The 22,116-nt window shown below is 38.3% G+C and overlaps 1 protein-coding gene across 1 annotated transcript in view; it reads right to left on the reverse strand.

Moving 5' to 3' along the window:
- Positions 1-967: 967 nt before the first annotated feature.
- LOC142148858 (atrial natriuretic peptide receptor 2-like) overlaps positions 968-22,116 on the reverse strand; it is an 88,362-nt gene continuing 67,213 nt past the window's right edge. The window contains exons 11-17 of the mRNA XM_075204818.1: positions 19,686-19,779; positions 17,434-17,521; positions 14,201-14,340; positions 7,912-8,064; positions 6,408-6,506; positions 4,018-4,109; positions 968-2,152 (exon numbers count right to left, since the gene is read on the reverse strand). Coding sequence (XP_075060919.1) covers positions 1,991-2,152; positions 4,018-4,109; positions 6,408-6,506; positions 7,912-8,064; positions 14,201-14,340; positions 17,434-17,521; positions 19,686-19,779 — 828 coding nt within the window. The 3' untranslated portion in view covers positions 968-1,990. The remainder of the gene's footprint in view (positions 2,153-4,017; positions 4,110-6,407; positions 6,507-7,911; positions 8,065-14,200; positions 14,341-17,433; positions 17,522-19,685; positions 19,780-22,116) is intronic.

Raw genomic sequence — 22,116 nt, forward strand, 5'->3', positions numbered from 1 at the left:
CTGGCCTGATTTAAAGAATTGATGTTAAAGTTTTTCTTTACAAAAAACATTTAATTGAGCTCAACTTTGTCTCAGTATAATATGATTCATGTTGGAAGATACTATATGCACTGGTAATGTATTCAGTGCTCTACACAGATGCTTTCAGGCACTATCAATCTTTAAAATCTTAAATGTTTATATACATCACCATTTTTATGCTTATATTTCTCTTATATGACCTGTACACAATAGCTGCAGCACATGTTGGAAACATCCATTCAGATTTTTGAATTATTGATTGATGAAGTGCTAAATTATTTCTATTAGGATTAAAGGTACAGTAGCTAACAACCAGGAAAGCTCACTGAGCCCAGAGATACTAGAGAAAGCCATGAGATGTATTCTGAAGATGAACACCAACTGTTTTTTAATTGTAATTGCTGTTATCTTCATCATACATGTACTGCTTGTTTGACACTTAGGGCTAGATTTACTAAGCTGCGGGTTTGAAAAAGTGAGGATGTTGCCTATAGCAACCAATCAGATTCTAGCTTTCATTTATTTAGTACCTTCTAGAAAATGACAACTAGAATCTGATTGGTTGCTATAGGCAACATCCCCACTTTTTCAAACCCGCAGCTTAGTAAATCTAGCCCTTAGGCTGGGTACACACTGCAGGTTTTTCAGCCTATTATCGGGCCAATCATACAATAAACGACAGTTCGGCCCGATATTGCATTAGTTTGTACGCACCAACAGTGAACGATTATAGTTCCAAAGCTCATCGTTTTGTTTCATTTGATTTTAAAACCGGACTAAAAATCTCGTTCGACGATGGAACGATGTCATTCCAATTCTGCAGTGTGTATTCAGGACCGGCAGTGTATGTACTCAGGACCGGCAGTGTCCATAGATCTGTATGGAGTGTGCACATGTTTAGTGTGTACACATGAATCGACATGCTGATCGGGACTCAGTCGTTGGTAAAATCGTTTACGATATCGTAGACATATCGTGAGAAATTTTCTGTAGTGTGTACTCAGCCTTACTCTATGCTATGTGAAAGATAAGCAGGATCATTCAGGACTAGATTAGAACGAAGAGGTTCAGAGCAGCTATGACACCAGAGTTCTCGTTAATTCAACCAGTTAAAAATAAAAACAATCATCAACTAAACCACATTCATTTAAAAATCACATCAAATACAGTAATCTCAATAAGAAAATTATACAGCAAATGTAGTTCTGCTAACATGCTGTGTTTAGAAAAGCTACAAACGGGTGAAACGCTCATGAAGTTGATTTTGCTACGGCATCAACAATGTACAATGCTTTGCTCCAGTTCCAATCCTGGTAACATAAAGGAGGTGATGCTGGTTTAATTGAAATAAATAGAGCAGAACATGACAGCATGGAGAAAAAGTGTGTGGCTACATATTGGTTCTGCCCAGTGACATACCTTGTGTATGTATGAGAGTGTGGCATGCTTGGGTGGATTTGTTGCGTTGTACCTTATTTTTTAATTAAACGTGTTCCGTTTGTAAATTGAGCTCTCAATTCTAATGATACTTTGTGCATGTAACAGCTGCCATTGAGTACTTTAAGTAATACGTTTTGTTTTATAAATCCATTTTCAACAGTTTCTCTACAGATTAAAGTGCATGTCAGCGAATCATTTTGTACATAAGAAAACCAGACCACAGAATTTTACTGAACTTCTAATTTTAAACTAATTTTTCTCTTATTCAGGCAGTAAATTTGTAAATGTTATCAATCTTTTCCTGAAATGTCAAATTACAAATCATTGACTTTCTCCACTTGTTTGCAAATAGTTCATAGTGGACAATCTGTCAGCTGCCATCAACTGTGTTGTTCAGCGTCACGACATACAATGCTCCCAGCTATCTCCATTTCTTGTAGATCTGCACAGAGATCATAACAGATGAAGAGCGCCAACCTATGAGGCTGTGTAGTAGGGCTCACGCAGAGGTTAGTTACATAAACATCTTTCAGAATGAGGTTGACAGGGCTTCATTAGATAGTACTCCAGGTATAAGATTAAATGACTCTCTTTCTTTTTCTTCAATTACTGCTGATGTATTTGGACTGATATTCCTTGTTGATGTACCAGTCTTGCCCTCAAGCCAATAGGTTGTCATATCTCCTTTACCCTAGACAAAACAAATGTATTTTATGTAGGTAAACAATGACAATATATTTGATATTATGGTCATTACTAATAGGATGTAGTTTGTTTGTAACTATCCAATATAAATATTAAGAGATGAATATATAAAAATAGTTTTGTTATATAAATGTGTATAACAAGTCTGCTTGAATGCAGTGCAGTGCAGTTCTCATTGTTTCCCTTCTCTTCCCATAGCTCTCCTGGCAATCTTATTGAGATATGATAATCCTTAGTTTAAAGGTAAATGTGTGACACCTTTGGACGTGGGATACAATACAACTGGGGAGATGGCCAACTCTGGAAAGGACACAGTATTTTAGAAGAAGAACTGAAAAGTTTAATTCAGTGTAAGGGGTGGCCTTAAAATGATATGAGGCTTTACATTTTTGTGCCTCTTCAGACTATTTGCTCCCCCCCTCCAGATACCTAAATGCATTAGGTTTCTGGGGAGAAGAATAAATGCATCATACAGACACAACAGTGTAAAGCGAATGCGCTTTACAGTACACTAAATAAGGTCTACAGTATTAATTTTCCTTTATAAATATTGATTCTGCCTTTGTGGGTATGGATGGATAAACAGCAACACTTTGTGATATTTGGGCCTGAAACAGCCATCTATTTGCAGTTTTTAAGAAAACCTATAATTCAAGTGTCTTAACTAATTTACTGGTTAAAACTTAAAGTCTGGTTTCTGTTTAATCCTTCCGCAGCTGAGGATTTTCACACCCCCCCCATGATCAAAAACTTTCAGCATGAAACAAATAAACAGGGGTACCAACATTTGAATGAGGGGTCTTTTCTCTTTCAAAAAGGCTACTCCCAGCTTTCTAAGTACCATGGATTGGGAGATGGAGGTTCTAAAATAGTCTCACCCTATCCCTGGCATTTCCCATTGACTTTAATAGACTGTGTGTGTGCATGTGCAGACTGTGACTCTGGCGCATAGACACATGTACCTTTCTAGTAGAGGAAAGATTCCTTTCCTCTAGCACACTGTTTCCCAACTCCAGTCCTCAGGGACCCCTTACAGTACGGATTTTCCAGGTCACAAGTGAAATAATTAGTGCCACCTGTGGATCTTTCAAAATGTGTCAGTCAGTAATGAATACAACTGTGCTCCAGCAAAGAGATATGGAAAACCTGCACTGTTAGGGGTCCATGAGGACTGGAGTTGGGAAACAGTGCTCTAGCAGTATCATAAAACCCACAGATCATGATGGGAAGTGATCTGTAGGTTTTCTTAACCCCTTAAATAAAGAGGACGAATAGGACTCGACTTTAGCACTTTAATGGGTCATGTAGAGGATGAGTGCTGCTCATCATCGTCAACATTTAGTTATATATAGCGCCAGCAGATTTCGTATTGCTTTACTCGTTCTCAGTACTCAAGGGATTAAACAAAATCGTGGAGCAGTGCTGTCCAAGTATGGCAACATTATCGCATAACTATGTGATGTTGTGACAAATACTTTTAACAATTCATGAAAAACAGCAGTTTACTAAGAATCCTATAACTGTTTCATCTTCCACATACTGTACACTATTTGTCTATTTAAATCAGAAATACATAGTAGGCCTATTTATATTACAAGTGCATAATAACAGCTTCACATACATTTTCTCACTTTCCCATTGTGTGTATGTCACAAGAAGTTTTATGCTACAAATTCATTAATCAATCTTTATGATAAATGATCTGCAACACAGTTGTGCGGCAATCACTGTATATTGTTGTATACTCCTCCACACAGAATACAGTTTATTCTCAGACATCACTACAACTTGATGTGGAACATAATTTTAATATTGTTATCCATTTTATTTGGCACTCTTCCATATATATACCTTGACTGATAATGTCCCACGGCATACCAGTTTATATCCTCCAATTTGTTTCAGTAGATCATGAGTACTGGGGCTGCACTGGATTTTGAGTGCTGAAAAATGAATATATTTTCTGTAATACATATTTAATTTTTTATTTAATGCACTTATTTATACTCACAAGGCTTCCCATTAATATATAGCCTGGTGCCCAATACTGTATTGTAGTTATTGTGTTTTGTAAGACTCATTGGGGTCAATGATGCAGGAGAACACAATTATTTTTCCATGATGTGCATATTTCTGAAAACTCTCCATTATGCTTTTTATGTTTATTTGCGCAAACGCTTTATATGACATTTTGTCAGAGACGAAAACCTCCAAATCTCCTATTGGCACATTTGGTCATCCCTTTAATTAATTTCAACTTTTGCTTTTCCCCTAATATCCTTATAAAATAATTTGACTACAGATCACATGTACAAGTAAAGGACGTTCGAACTACCTTCATCTGGTATTTCCAGTTTTCATTTACATTGATTTGCATGCACATGTAAATATGAGACCTCTGTAATATGAATACACAGAACCAATAGTGCTGCTTCCAAGTATTTGCTGCTTCCCACTGGGTTATAATAAATTAATTAATATAAATGTGACATGTGATACTGACATAACCAATTGATAGCACATATTCTTCAATTACATATCATTTTAAAGCAAATTCAATTTGATCAATAGTTCTTTGTTGTAATACTATAGAATATCAATATGATCACATTTATCAATAACAAACAAGGATATTTTTTCAATATATGCCAATTCAGTTCAAGGGATTTCTTGTACTAAGCGTAAATATATGAATCCAGCCTTTATTAATATGTAAAGTCTGACTTTGAACCTCTAATTAGAAACAATTGCATGGTCCCAACGGGATGCGGTCATATTTCCGACAATGAAAATGTCTGCAATTATCCTGTCAACATGAAAATGTCAGCAGGCTAAACGCCGACACTTCCATCCTGGTGACAGCTTCAAATTGTCAACAGTGTGATTGTAGACATTCACAATGTCGACATTAAAAAAGCAATGCTGGGGGGGGGGGGGGGGGGGGTCTTGCCTTGCTCTTTTAAAATATAATGTTTTAAATTTATTCATACATTTTAACCGTCTATTGTGCCAGCACAGGTTTGGATATGTTTTGGGAGGGACGGTAGTTTTAAACTTTATTAGCTATTTATTTTTATATTTTCTTTGATAGCTGTTTTGTGCTGACGGCATTGCCCGCCAGCATTGCTCTTTTAATGTCGGTATTTAGACTGCCGAAATTTTCATGTCAAAAGGATAACTGTCGACACTTCCATTGTCGACATTTTGTACCCTACATTCCTAAGAGGTTGTACAATCATATGCACAAGGTGCACAAATAGTGCTATATGATTTCAAAGCCCCACCTGTCATTATTGAGGGGATACAGGCAACTTGTTACTCTGAATAGTCCAGACTTTCTTTTTCAGAGTCCTCTGGGATAATTTGTAAGTTTGTACTGCTTCATGATCTCCCCAGCCGATTGTGCTCTATTTGAATATATCCTCGCTCCTTTCTTTTAAGGTAGTAGAGATCAATGCAGTGCAACCCAAAGGCCGCAGAAAGTGTTCACTATTTCTGATGCTTTTCATCACCATATGTGTGATTTCTTCAGAGGTTTAAAATTGCTTCCATCAATCTCAAGAAATGAGCAGTGCAAAGGAAAAAAAAACATATATCTTTCTATATAATGACCTCCACAATGCACATTCCTTAGAATTTTAAGACCTGAAAACCTCCAAGTCTCATATTCAAGTATGTAGTTTACTTTTGTATCAGTAGTGTTTCCACATATATTATGAAAACAGTGGGACCTGTATTCCTTGTAAGCCTATAGTCTACAGAACAAACTGTCAACAGACACTTGTCACTTTTCACAACACCCTTGATAGCTTTGAAGTTATGTTTGGTCTGATGGTGTAAGAAAATGTTGTCAGGGAAGAGTAAGAGCATTTTATCTATTCCCCTCTTACAGACATTGCAGCCACCACCTCTAAATTCACATTCATTCATTTTAGTAAACAACCCTATTTTTTATTAAGTCATAACAATAGTGATGTTTGTTCAATGCATTCTGGAATTATTTTACTGCATGAATAGCTAGCTGGTTTACCTCTTACATCATTAACATTACAGACCAATATATGTGTTTTGAAGTAGGCATTTCATTCTAATGCTGGATCCTTAAGTTTTATTAGCAGGGAGATCTTAGCATAATAAAAATGTTAATAATTTCTTGATACTATGGTTGCTGGAGCACACAGAGATGATTTGATGGAACACCTAGCAATAATATATAAAAAATATTGGATAGGCAATTTTACCTTCACTTGTTGATTCCATTCTTGAAGCAGTGTTCACTGTGTCTCCAAACAAGCAATAACGGGGCATTTTTGTTCCAACAACTCCAGCTACTACAGGTCCTAAAATGATAAATTATACAGTGTATTAAATTATAAACTGACTCTTTGTTTACACTGTAAAGTTCCCATTTTTAGATATGTATTCCTGTGGATTTATTATTATTATTTTGCAAGCGTCATAGACTTTGACAGGTGTGGCATTTTATGAGCCCTGTGTGTTGGATGTGTCATGTTTTCACCTTACTGAGTGACTTCTAGAGAATGTTGGACATTTGCGTACATTTGCATGTTGAGCTTTGGTAATACAGATATAGAAACACAGTTGTATTCTAAAAAGGTAAGAGACATTCTTTCTTAATCACATTGTGATTTTTAAAACTAACCTTGTACACATCTGGGGGTGGGGTCACACAAAGGTGGATGCGAAATGAGGAATGCTCCATATAATACCATTTTTACTTCTGTGTCTGGCTCAACATACCCCTGTAAAATGTCTTTTTTGGATGCAATTTACATCTACATTTGAGATGAAAATTGCATCCAACTCTACATGAGGACCTTGGTAAGTTTGTTTAAACACTAGCAGAACGTTTAGCCTTCTATAGAAGAAGGTATCTACCTCTGTTATTCTTTCAGCTTACTGTACTGGTGGGGTGCTATAGGAAACTGCACTGCACAGGAAGCTGTGGAACTTTCAGCCATGGTTACCAATTGTCAAAACAATTACTCACAATGAGCACAACATTTGTAGAAATGCTGACTATCAATAAGAAAAAAATAAAGATCAATAAAAGTAAGACACAGATCTGTCACTACAAAATTACACATAGGGGTAGATTCAGTTCCAAGCAATCTGATGCCGGAGCCTTGTGCATTGTGCTCAACACATCCGGTTGATACGGTAGAGAACGCTCTCGCTCACTTTTGCTCATAGCTCATAGAAAAATGAGTGGAGATTTCAGGTCTGACATCACCGCTCAGTCGCATTTCTTGAATCTCCCCCTAATAGTTTGAACTGGCATACGGTTATAAATACTCTGTTATCAATCCCTGTGCCTCCTTCTTCTCCAGATGTTACTACATTCATGTTAATAATTCCAGGATTATATAAATAATATGTCAGTAAATGTATTGGCTGTCAGTCAATTTTTATAAGTTGCCAGTAAAATACATTGAGGAGATGACTTAGCTTTCAGCTTATATGGTGATGTGCAGTCTTCTGGAACACCCTGTCAGTACAGTATCAGTGTTTGTGTAACTCACATTTGCTTTTCTGAAAATCTACTCAGTGCTTTAATTACATAGCTACCTGACAACAGATTAGAGAACGATGTACCCCAATTAATGCTGTCATAAAGAAGGTAATATGTGGGCTTTGTCTAATTCTAGGCCAGAGTGAGTGCCACAAAAATAAATGTATAGAAATAAATGATACACTGAATTCTGGCAGCAGAATAGAACATACCTGAATGAATTCCAGCACGGATCCTTAACTGGGTGGATGGCTTGTGTGGAATTAAAAAGGTCTTGCACACAGCAACTAAGTCTAAAGCCATGCTTGCGATTTCACAGGCATGGAAATTACCATTCTCTTTGGGAACACCGGAAACAACCATATCTTAAAAAAATGCATATAAATTATAGAAAAAGAAACAACAACAAAAAATGGAGAATTAGTTTTGGTGACAAAAGTTAAGTGCATAATAAAACACATTAAATTAAAAGATGTATTACAAGTATGCATTGGAATTGTTTTAGTCTATGCATGTGGTTTTCAATTATTTTTTTGGTGACACACCTGTTTCACAATTCATATTTTAATGACACACCTGTGCTATAATATTAGAACGGTAAATAAAACCAACGCATATTTTATTAATATACATTTTCACACTTCATTCTAATTGCATATACATTATATAGACAAAAGTATTCGGACACTTGACCATTACACCAACAGAGACTGTAATGACATTGTATTTAAAAACATATACTTTAATATGGAGTTGGGCCCCCTTTTGGAGCGATAACAGCTTCCATTCTTCTTGGAAGATTTTTCACAAGATATTGTAGTGTTTCTGTGGGAATTTGTGCCCATTCATTCTGTAGAGCATTTATGAAGTCAGGCACTGATGTAAAGATTGCCCTTTATTGGCGATAAGGGGCCTAGCCCAAAACCTGAAAAACAGCCCCATACCATTATTCCTTCTCCACCAAACTTCACAGTTGACATAATGCCGTCAGGCAGGTAACGTTCTCCCGGCATCTGCCAAACCAGAGTAGCCCAACTGACTGCCAAACAGAGAAGCGTGATTCGTCACTCCACAGAACATGTTTCCACTGCTCCACCATCCAGTGTCAGTGTGCTTTACACCACTCCATCCGATGCTTAGCATTGGCTTTGGTCATGTGAGGCTTGCATGCAGCTGCTCGGCCATGGAAACCCATTCCATTAAGCTCCTGCAGCACAGTTTTTGTGCTTATATTAATGCCAGTGGAAGCTTGTAACTATTCAGCTATGAAATCAGCAGAGTGCCACTTGAAAGCTATATATCCTGATTCCTCTAGCCTATGCTGGAGATTATGTGGACAGGAGGGCTCATTCCAACTTATTTGGTGGTCCTGCCCTGGACTTGTGGAATTCTGGCGGAAAATTCACATCTCATCTAATCAATAGAGTCACCTCAATAAAACTTCCCCCTTGCCCCTCATACTCACTACTACACAGACCCATACCAGATGTTAGCAAATATACAATAGCGCTTGTGGGCCATATACTCAATGCGGGCAAATGCACAATAGCAGCAAATTGGAAACATCCGGAATCCCCTTCACTGCCTGAAATTATCAATAGAGTATGGCAGACCTATAGCTGTGAACACATTACAAGCATCATTAATGACCGCCCCAATAAATTTCGAGTGATCTGGGACCCTTGGCTCGCCTCCTATGGAGTAGAACAACCAAGACCCGTCTAGCGTGGAAACCGATGAATATAGTATCAGAAGACGTACCATATGCGGTTGTACCTGTTGTACATTTAGAGGCCAGGCCAGATGCCCCTTCTCCTTCCTCCTCTTACCACACTAACATTTTTCCCTTCCCCCTCCCTTCCCTTTCCCCTGCCTTTTCTCTGTTTTTCTCTCTGCTCTTACTTTTATTGGCGAAGTTCATATTGTTTTTCTCATTCGCACTATATCTGTTGTTTGATTAATGTAACTTAATTTTTATACTGTTTAAAAATTTAAAATCTTCCTAATAAAACATGTTTAAAAAAAAAAAGAAATCAGCAGAGCTTTGGCGACTTTTACACACCATGCGCCTTAGCAGTCGTTGACCCCGCTCTGTGATTTTACGTGGTCTTCTGCTTCGTGGCTGAGTTGCTGTTCCTAAACGCTTCCACTTTCTAATAATTACACTTACAGCTGACTGTGGAATATGCAGCAGAGATGAAATTTCACGAACCGTCTTATTTCACAGGTGGCATCCTATCACAGTACCACGCTTGAAATCGCTGAGCTCTTCAGAATGACCCATTTTGTATCACAAATGTTTGCAAATGGAGAGTGCATGGCTAGGTAATTGATTTTATACACCTCTGGCAATGGGTCTCATTGAAACACCTCAATTCAATTATTAACAGGTGTGGCCAAATACTTTTGTCCATATAGTATATATTAAACCCCTTCAGATCTGGAGGTAATGACTGAACAATTTGTGCTGTGTTGGCTTCAGCAGGGGTAAATGTTTATTTTAAACTCTAAGTATTTTTTTATATTGTTTTTTTCAGAAGAGATAAAGGGCCTGATTCATCAAGGCACATATTTGCAGTTTTTGAGTGTATTCTCTGCTAAATCAATCTGCGCATGCCGAGATCCGGCCCATACACCAGTGAAATCAGCAAAGTGCAATTCCTCCTAGAATGCAAACCACACTTACTACGAGTTCAGGTCAGTGGCAGATCCAGGGGAGGAGGGGGGGGGGATTGAGGCAATTGCCCCTCCCAGCAGCACAAACCTAACTTTAAATTGCTCCAAGATGCCGCTGATCAAAAGGGGGGTGGGGCCAATCATGGCAGGGGTGGGGCCATCCGAGACCGGCCAATCAGAATCAATGGGCGTGATTTTGCTAAATCGCCCCCCCCCCCCCTAAATATAAAGACTAGGTCCGCCCCTGGTTCAGGGAAGCAGTGAATGAGTGAATGCGAATGAGCGCATGCATGTAGTAAATGTACAGTCAGAGTGTTCCCGTGCAGCCACTTCCAATTCAACCTCGGGTGCACAAGAAAAAAGTGTGGTTTCAGCCGTATCTCCTGCTCCAGCTAGGAGTCTAGTCTACATGCAGCCGGCAAACCCGCCAGCACGATACAGTGTTCAATTAAATAAATAAAGAAATGAATAAATAAATAAACCAGCGCCCCCCTCCCAAACAGATTTACCCAAGTGCTGTCTAGGCTGGTAGTAGCAAAATCAAGGAAAAAAAATCTGCAGGGTCCACCATGATATTACTGCAACCAGTGCTAGGCTTAGCCAGCCGGGGCTGCTGGCTCTACAGCAGCGTAACCCGCAGCGTGGGGTTTGTCATAATGACAAACCAGCCCCAGGCTAGTCAGCACCAGACTGATTTATTTAAATTTTGTGTTGGAGCACTACAGGTCACAGCGGGCCCTGGGTGCCATGGGTATGCTGGTGCTTGTAGTACTACAAGCACTAGCATGTCCAAACTGTTAATGGCAACCTGGGATTTCTGTGACCTGTAGTGCACCAAAACAAAATGTTGTCTATCTTATTAAAAACACTTTTATTACTCCACATCCACCACCTAGGGATGTGGGAAGAACCCTAGTGCATTCAGCACAGTGCATAATTTTTTTTACACACCCCAACTCCCTAAGGAATCTAGCCCCATGCTGATCAGCCTGGGGTTTGTTTGTCATTATAGCAGGGGTTCCTAATGCTGCGTGTTCGACTGCTATAGTGCCACCAGCCAAGTGAAAGCCTAGTGCTGGTTATAATAAAATCAGAAGGACCCCACTTATTATGGAGCTGCCCTATCGTTGGGGAATTTTGTTTGCTAGTAGTAAAGGGTATAAGAAATACAGATATCAAGATCCCATTGCTGTTCCCCAAGACATGCATCTTTGGTGTAGGAATAAATATTTAGCTGGGTTGAAGCGCTACTAAATATGTTCTCAATCTTCTTGCCCTGGCCAAAGTAATTACTGCTAGAATGTGGATGGCCCAAGAGAAGCCTCAATTTACTAGCTGGGTGGCCCTGGTCAATGAGGCTGTAGGACATGAGAGATTCATGTATCATTCATAAAATACCATAACCGAAATACTTTAAAGTGTGGTCCAGATGGAAAAATTCAAAATATTCGGTGTAATCCCTGTCCCACAACTTTGATCTGGGTTAAGTGCTCCCAACACCCCCTCCCTCATCCTCCCCCTCTCCCTATTACTAAATCCATAATCATATACATGTTCTATAAGACTAAGCTATACTAAGACACTTGACTGATTGTCATTCATGCTTTTTGATATCTTCCCTCCAAGGCTGAAGATACCCAGGATAGATATGCATGTATCTCTTAACACATCAATTTTCAAATCTACTTTGATATTAATTCAAGGTTTAACATCTAGAATTGATTTACTGGTTATATTCATTAAGTGTGGAATACAATATACAATGGAACTATATTTGTTATTTTGTTATTTTTATTTCTGTTTTGTTTGAAAAAAATTAAATAAAATATTTGATAGAAAAAAAAAATCAGAAGGACCCCACGCTTTTTGTCCTCCCAATTTTGCTACTACCAGCCTGGGTTGGCAGCACTAGGGTTAATCTGTTTGGGAGGGAGTGAGGGGGGACACTGATTTTATTTATTTGATGACTCTGTTGTGCTGAAGGGTCTGGCGAATGTAATGTCGCTGGACCCATCGGCTGCTGCTGTGGCTGACAGGTACGTATCCTGCAGTGTTTAGTGTATTAGAGCAGAGCTGAGCAGAAAAGAGCCTACCTACACCCATATTACCACCCATCGTATCTTCAAAATCCGTCCCTTGTTGAATAGGGGAGCATGCAGGGCTGATTTTCGGCCATTAAAAAATATGCAAGTAGCGCACAGTATACGTGTCTTGATAATCCAGGCACAAAGCTTCATTCCGTAGCTTATTTTTATCACTAATAAATCCAATGCAAACTGGATCTTAAATTAAAGTTGTGCATGGATCTATTGGCAGGGCTTTGCATGGGAGGCCAGATTCGGGTCACCCATATGAATTTAACTAAACTCAGGCCATAATGTCATAATTATTTTGGGTCCCTAATAATGTAAAACAGTTAAATGAACATTGTACATAGGTGCATCAGGAGTTTGAAATATAAGGCAATTGTGAGGATCCACCGTAATACTGACTACGAACAACAGGTGACAGTGAACCATCAACACTGATAACTGCAGTATCAACACCTTACACAAAAGCATGCTGGATGATGCAACATTTTAAAACTGCACACTCAGCATTTCTGCTAAGGGCGTAGACATAGACAATCACGTGTATGCCGCTATTACAAGACCAAAGTAGCAAATAAACCATTGGTGTTCAACCTTTTTTTCTTTAACTATTAACTGTGTCATTGTTTGGATGCCAAATGAGTATATTGCATTTATTGTAGCACAGGAGCCCAAAAAAAAAGGATAAGGGACCAGACTTGAGGTCCCAACTCAGAGGTTACGTGTCTCTGCATTAAACAAGCATTAGAGCTGTATGGGCACAGCCACATTAAACCTGTTACCATGCAGGGAGAGCAGGGGGACAAGTGGTGTGTAGTGTCTGCACAGTAATTATTCAGATCTGGATCACAGGCTAGCTAAGAATAAATAAAAAATGACAGGAGAACAGGTTTGGGTGGGGGTATGTACAATAATTAATTTAACATGAAGAACCCCTTTCATTTAGCACGGCTATATATTTCACACGTACATATGCAAAGATAGGCACAAAGCTTGCTCCAGCCATTAACCTCACCTATGACTATGGGTGACAAATGAAGTATAACAGCAGTTAAATCCTATTACTTTGCACATGGATTTTATTTTACACTAGTTAAAATCTATAAAAATGACGGAAAAAAAATAGGCGTATGATCATGTTGAACCCTTTTTTGTTAAAAGTTAAATTCCACGCATCATTTATCCCACAAATGTGGAATCAACTACCGGCTCCAAAAAAAAAAAAAAGAAGTGAACACAATTCCTGTTTCATAAATATTTCTTTATATACCGCATTTTTTACGTAAATCTTCTTTTACCAATTTTCCCTGTTCCGTAGCACCAATAATTTTGATCTTCATGTCGGCAGATCGCCGTACTCTGAATATTGCCACATAAAGTTGACTGTGACAAAAACAGCATCAGGTTAATATATGCAAACTTTTTTTAATGTTTGTCCTTGTGACTTATTGATGGTGCACGATAGTGAAGACATCACAAAATGTCATAATAACAACCCCTTCATTTTAATTGAAAATACGTTATAACAACCTCCTTTTATGGGGTTAAATTGATGAGCCAGGTAAGCTCAATAATTCAGTAGCGAACCCTCCATCTGTATACTAAATAAGATGTCTGCATTCTGTGAAAACAATTATAGATTTCCAATGGAAAAACCTATTACTCTTTAGTAAATATGGGACACTTGGGAGCTATATATTGCCCAAACAAACATGTACAGAGCTTTATTACTTACAGGCATCCCCTATCGTCTCCACTTTATACACATCATAGTTGTCAATTATGTCGTCAAATGTGGTGTAGAGTTTGTTGAGGAAGTCTACAACCTGGTAAGGTGTACTGGAGCTGGACAAATGAGTGAACCCAACAATGTCACTAGGAAGACACAACAAATACATAATATGTTAACAAAATAAATCATTTTACACATATTTACACATTGTCTATTTATGATACATATTTGATGTTAATACTGTTTATGTATAAACTCCTGTAAATAATATATGTATAAAATCTTCTGACTTCATCTCTTCAGTGTTCATTAGGAAAACTTGTGTATTATAAGGAATAATACACCCTGTACTATAAATTAATATGAATGCAAAAAGTAAATTCGGATTTCTGTGACCTACATAAAGTTTTTATATGGTCACCTAGCTCCTTAGTGACTTCTAAAATCAATACAATTTACAGTAAGGGATGCATTAACCCATACATCTACTTGTAATGGGTGCTTACTGGAGACACATTTTACACCAACATAGTTCCCATTGGAACAAGGGTTTATTTAGGTAAGCTCAGGACGAGGACAGCAATACAGTACAAGACTACTAAGGGATGACATTCTCTCAGTATCTCTCAGTGGAGAGAATTTCCCTCTTTATTGGGTAAAATAAATAGCATACTTGGCACACAAGGGGAGAACTAGATAAATCAGTAGATCAATTCTCGTCTGTTCGCAATCTGTGGGTGCTGAAATGCCTTGGTAGAAAAGGCATTAATTCACTGGATCATAATGACAGTTTAGCTGGCAGTAGCGTGCAGGATTGCATATTACAGTGACTATCAGTGTTTTTTGCAAGCTCCTAGGTTATTTACCAGCTTTTCTATCTCTCTGTTGCTTACGTCTCTAATGTACCAGTAGTTTCTGCTTCAAATCACCAAGACATAAGAGACACAACACGAGTGGTATTCACAGTTTTGAACTCCAGTAATCTACACTCTGCTATTACTATAACAATATGTTTATTTTATTGAAACAAGGTAACTGTTTGAATTGTGTTTTAAAAAAAAATACTGTAAAATGCCTTATTTAACATACTGGGGGATATTAATCAAACCTTTTAAAAAGTGGTGATGTTGCCCATAACAACTAATCAGATTCTAGCTATTGTTTTTTCTATAATGTACAGTGATAGGCAAGTTCGCTTAGCTTGTGTGGCCCTCCATCCTTCAAAAGTACTGTACAGAAGAAGGAGGGAATGCCGCATGACCTCCATGCACTGTGCAGAGAAGGTCACGTGATGCAGAAGTTGGCTGCCCCCGTTCTGCCTCATTCAGATTGGGAGCAGCCAGCTGGTCGGCTGCATGTGAACGCTTGGGGGGCCGGGCCTGCAGGCCGCCTGCTGCCCACCACTGTACTAGATAATTTATATCTAGAATGTGATTGGTTGCTATGGGAAACACCTCCATTTTTCTTTTTTAGAAGGTTTGATAAATGCACACACTGGGCCTGATTCATTAAGGATCTTAACTTGAGAAACTTCTTATTTCAGTCTCCTGGACAAAACCATTTACAATGCAAGGGGTGCAAATTAGTATTCTGTTTTGCACATAAGTTAAATACTGACTGTTTTTTCATGTTGCACACAAATATCAACTTTAAATTTCAGTGTACAAATAAGCTATCATGTATTTGTGTGCTACATGAAAAAACAGTCAGTATTTAACTTATGTGCAAAACAGAATAAGTAGCTCCCATTTTAAGACTCAAATAACTAGAGCTGTGTGAGAGTAGAAACCGCCCGGGGAGCAAAGCTAAAGGAGGGCACAGGGAAGTAAATATTTTAGGTTAATTTGGTTACAGTTGAGGACTAGGAAGCATCCGTTTACTTTTTTATCCAAAACGTTAACATTTCTAGTAACAGCTCTGACTGTGAAAACAGATTGGAGTAGTGAAATAATATCTCCAGAAGATCTACTTAAAAGGTTATCAATGCATACCTCCCAGCATTCCCAATTTAGGATAGGTACCTGATTCATCCAAGCCAAGCCCTGATCTAACACCTATTTCTAATCATTCTGAAAACATTTTACTGCAAATGTATTTCTCAAAAAGTAACTACATCTCTGCTTGCTCCTCCTTCTTCTTCTTATTTATTTATTTATAAGGCACCACAGATTCCATAGCGCCGAATACAAAAGCAAGTAACAAATAGATCAGGTAATACACATAAGTATCATAGATGAGTGTGAGTAATGCTGTGGGGACTCACACAGAGTGCAGCAAAATTTGTAACAGGACGTACAAGGAAGTCAGATAGTAGACAGACATGGGACAATAGGTAGAGAGGGCCCTGCCCACGAGAGTTTACATACTAGAGGTGGTGAGAGACAGTAGGACAAATTGGGAGAAAATGAAGATGGTAGGCAAAGGAAGAGGAGGTGATGGATAGGATGGTCAGGAGGTGGTAGGAGGTTCTTAAAGGCCTTCTCTAATATTCAGATTGTTTTCTTTTAGCGAATCCCATTTTCTCAAAGTTAATGAGTGCCTCAGAGTGAAACATCCCAGTCCACTGACAGTTGCTTACTGAGTAACTCATCAGTGAAAGCAACACAGTAACCAAGCGGTTCTCAGCCTTTTTCACTCTCAACCCCCCGAACAGGCTTCAAAATAAATAATTTCCATCTGTTTCATGACATATTATTTACATCTACATGTAAAATCAGATAGTTATACACTTCAGCACATCTTCCTCAATGGACCCTGCTTCCCCAATTTACTGCCCTCTCCACATCCCAGTCATCTTTTTCACCCACGCATTTCATTGCCTATGATACAGTGAAGCTCTGCCGCTGGCTGGCAGACAAGCAACCAAATGGCAACAGAGCTTACTTCAGAATGCCGTAGACACCACCAGAGAAGAATCATTGCTTGCCCCTGTTTGAGAACCACTGGTATTAATTATGCACATAAACATTGAAGTAGTACCATGGATTATAGAGTACATTGACTTTAATCGGCAGCATTCCATTACTCAGAAATAAGCAGTTTTGCCATATCACACTTGAGAACACCAAATAATTTAAACATAATTTTGTGCTTATTTATTCTGGTTGCATTAACATAGAATAACAAGCAAGAAAAAGAGTATTCTATTTGTTTGCTTAAGTCCAGTTATAGAAGCACATATTAGACACCACCCTGGTAGGTGCATAAGAATAGCATATTTACTTGCACAGTCCTACCTGAAAAACACAGTTGCACTGGTATAACTTTGAGCTTGTGAATGCTTTCCTTGTCTCAGATCATCTGCAACCTGTTTTGGTAGCATGCCTTAGGAAGTAAAAGAATAAGAAAACTGTATTAATCCCCGCTGCATAAATCTTATAGGGCCTGCTCTACATAGAAATCAATCACATGTGTAACTGGCAACTGTTTTCAACATTACATTTATGTTATAACATAGTTTATCATATTAGACTGTATTTTCTTAGGCTTAGAGTACTTTTAAGTCATACTGTATAAGCTGCATTTTGCTCTTCCACTGAAAACAAAACTACCAATTGCAACAGAATGTGAACCAATGGGTCCATAGAGGTTCTGCATCTTGTTCCAGAAAATAAACTTTTCCAATTCCTGTTTTAGGGTCTAACATAGAATTCTATATAATTTAGAAATACCCACTGTAAATATTTAATTTCAAATTATTAGCCATTATCTACATTGGAATACTATATTCTACAGCACTGTGTGAGAGAAGTACTGCACAATAATGATGGTGCCATATGCCTTTTAAACTACAGATAATTTTTAGTGTGTGTTGGAAAGATAGCTTCCAATATGCGGCTCAAGTACTAGATAGTTTAGGGGCTATTGGATTGAATGGAAGAGGCAGGATGGACTTCCTTTCCATTGGGCCAGTTTGGGTCTCATGGCCTCCCAGCCAGGTAAAAATCTCATTGGTAGGCTGCAGCTGTGAGGTCTAAACAAAAGGGTGTGACTCCCTTCTGTCTGTCTGTATGCTATTCTTATAAGTGAGACAAGCTTGATGAGCACAGCTATTATGTTTGGATTTATTTTGTTGCTGTCTTTACTTTTGCTTGCTCATTTGATTGCCAATAAAACTATCTGTGAGCTATTTGCACCATACTGCTGGACTTTTGTATCTGTTACTGCATACTGTGTTATCAAGTGCCCCTGTTGAGATGGTATCTGGGTATCTGCTACCATTCAAAAATGTTATTTCACGATGAAGTCAAAATAGAATGAACTAGCAGACTAGCACAAGTGAGAAGCTCATACACAACACCTTACTTTCCTAAAGGACTTCTAAACCTAAATTGCATATATTGCTTTATATAAATGAGTTTGTATGAAAAATAACAAATATACTGTGTATGGAAAGATTTCAGGAGCCTATCACAATAAACGATCTTCCATATTAAACTGTGGTAATGCATAAGAGAATATGTTATGCACGTTATGCTTCCTGACATTAAATCTACTGAGGGACTCTACAAGCAGCTTCTGGAATACTCAAAATAGAAACCTTTCAGTAATCTTTGCTTAACAACAGGACATTACCATGCACCAGTCAAACAGTCATCTTCTTAAGGGGAGCACACACTTGGGAAGGTTCTGCGGGCATATACCTACATACGATGGCATGTCCATCTTCTGGCACAAGCAAGTTTATAGTCCTTGCAAATCCCTGGTCCTGACCATTCTCTTGTTAATTGCTGTTTGGATTTGCTTCTGTGTTAACTGTGCTCTACGGCTGGGTACACACTACAGTGTCTTCAGACGATTATCGAGCCAATCAAATGATAAATGACCGATCGGCCCAATCATGCATAAGTGTGAGCACTGCAACGATGAACGATAATCATTCCAAAGCACATCGTATCGTTTCATTTTCATTTGATTTTCAAACCGGACTAAAAATCTTGTTCAACGATGGAACAATGCTGTTCCATCTCTATGGAGTGTGCATGGTTATGACAGATGAAGAGCGCTGATCTGAGGGTAAATCATGTAAAATGTGTTTAGTGTGTACACACGAATCCGCATGCTGATCGTGACTTACTTTTCTTTGTTTAATCGTTGGAAAAATCGCAAAGGAGTAATTTTCTATAGTGTGTACCCAGCATAACATGAAAAAACAAGCAGTATTTAACTTATGTGAAAAGACAGAATACTAATTTGCACCCCTTGCATTGTAACATGGTTTTGTCCAGGACACTGAAATAAGAAGTTTCTCAAGTTAAGATCCTTAATGAATCAGGCCCCTGGTTATTAAGACAAGAACTAATCCTTAGGTATTTCCCTAGAGTTATTGTTTGGTAGCGAGGTTGCCATGCTTCTAAATCTTTCGCCCATATATGCCTCTGAAAAGTGACACTAAATACTGAATTAGTTATAGTTAATTCACAATAGTAGAAGCAGTAAAATCATTAAACTATTAGCAATCACTAAAGGGAATAATATGCTTACTTACTATATAGCAGTTGGTCTGTTTTTTGCTTTTCATGCATTAGATCTTGTGTACGTTCTGCAACTAATAGCTCCAGATGTTTACTATATTTTTCCATCTAAAACAAAAAAAAGTGCATTACTTATTGAATTACTGATTATTAATAGATTCCTTATAATATATGACAACACAAATTATAAACATGTAAACCTAAAACATATTTTTAAATGAGAAGCCTCTTGATTAGAACAGAAAACTGCAACTCAGACTAACCCTTGTCATAGTTTTCTTAAAATGTTGATATTGATATTAGGAAACGGAGTTGTTTCCAGTGGTAGTCTAACAATGTTATAACTAGAGATGCTCACTGACCCCCATGTTTTGCTTTTGGTTTTGGTTTTGGATCTGGATTACCGTCGTGTTTTGGTTTTGGTTTTGCCAAACCGGCATTGCGTGTTTTGGTTTTGGTTTAGTTTTGCTATTTTGTTTAAAAATCAATGTTTTTGGGCATAAAATAACCAAATTTAGTGCTCCACCGGTTTCTTGGATAAGTAAGGTAATTCTAAAGCTAATAAATTAGGAAGAAAACACTTTAATCCTGGTAGGCCGTCCTTAATTCTGCACACAAACCTGATTGTCTTCTTCTTCATCTTAGCCTATTGGCAATGCAGCCATCGTCTTTGGGTGTATATTACACCCTACACTTATAGTTAAATATATAAAGAAATGGACAAAGGCAGTTTGGTTTCTGTCTCTCTAGGCCCCCCTCCAATTGTAGAAAATACAAAAAAATTCAGCTGTTATAGACTGTACAATATAAATTGAAATGGACAAAGGCAGTTTGGTTTCAGCCTGCACAATATAAAAAATAAATGGACCAAGATAGTTTGGTGGCTGTCTATGCCCCCCCACCCTCCACTTGTAGTTGAATAGAAAAAAAGCAGCCTGCATAGACTGAACAATTAGAATATAAAAATAAATGGACCAATGTAGTCTGGTGGCTGTCTATAACCCCCTCCCCCTCCGCCCTCCACTTGTAGTTGAATAGAAAAAAGCAGCCTGCATAGACTGAACAATTAGAATATAAAAATAAATGGATCAAGGTAGTTTGGTGGCTGTCTATAACCCCCCCTGCCCTCCACTTGTAGTTGAATAGAAAAAAAGCAGCCTGCATAGACTGTAGAATTAGAATATAAAAATAAATGGACAAAGGCAGTTTGGCATCTGTCTGCATCAGACCCCCTCTCCACTAGGAGTAAAATAAAAAACTATTCAGCTGTTATAGAGTCTAGAATATAAATAGAAATTGAGAAAGGCAATTTGGTATCTGTCTGCATCATAATCATCAACATCATCATTAGTGCCCTCGTCACCTACACAAATCTCCCCCTCATCCTCTTCTAATTCCAAAGTGGCATCCTCAATTGGTGTATCACCGGCTACACTCGGGCTGTTAAGGCACACATCAGCAGTACTGCTGAAAGGACCCTTCTTTATGGGTACACTGGCACTAACAGAATGCTCACGATTAGACATACCACTGGTGGATGGACTCTCCACAGGGATTTGTGTCATTTCTGATTCAGAGCATACATTATCCTCTAATGCCTTACTGGTATCTTTCAGCTCAGCTTTGACGCGTAACAGTAGATGTGCACCACTTGTAGACTCCAAATTACTTGGTCTTGCTTGGTCACGAGTGTCCGTACAAGAAGAAGGCTCGGTAACATTTTTGGATCTGCCACTAATAGAGAAAGGCAAAGGCCTCATTCTCTCTTTGCCACTGCGTGTGTAGAATGGCATGTTGGGAATTATTTTTTTTATCGCCAGTTAACTCTTCCTCAGTTACACTTCTTTTTCGCCTCAACATGGTAAAAAATTTTTGGGTGTGTGTTTTTTTGCCTGATTTCAAAAGACTATGTAGTTTGACATCGCCTTTCCCAGATGATGTACTGGGAACACTACCATCAGGACTGGTGACAGAACCTGGTTGCTGATTCTCCTCATATGTGGACTGCTATGAATCCATTATAATGAGGGCAAAGCACTTGTAGTGCTAAAAATTGTTTTTTATACTGCTGACAAATATGACTTTAGACAGCCAGAAAAATTAATGGAAAAGAATGGGGAACATCCCAAAAGCACTTGGAGTGCTAAATATTATTTTTGTAGACTGCTGACAAACAGGACTTTTGACAGCCAGAAAAATTTCTGCAAAAGAATGTGGGACACCCCAAAAGCACTTGGAGGTCCAGAAACTGAACAGAACCCTCCTCTCTTCTCCTCTTACTGCTGTAACAACAGGTATTAAGATTACAATGGTATTGAATAGAAACCATAATGTGTCCAATTACTGCTCTGTCCCTGCGCTGATATAGCCAGTGTGACCTAACCCTGCTTTCTCCCTCTGTCAAATGGTGATGGATTGCTGTGGAGGCTGGTATTTATGCTATTC

Source organism: Mixophyes fleayi, chromosome 1 (assembly GCF_038048845.1).
Source record: "Mixophyes fleayi isolate aMixFle1 chromosome 1, aMixFle1.hap1, whole genome shotgun sequence".
NCBI classification, from domain to species: domain Eukaryota; kingdom Metazoa; phylum Chordata; class Amphibia; order Anura; family Limnodynastidae; genus Mixophyes; species Mixophyes fleayi.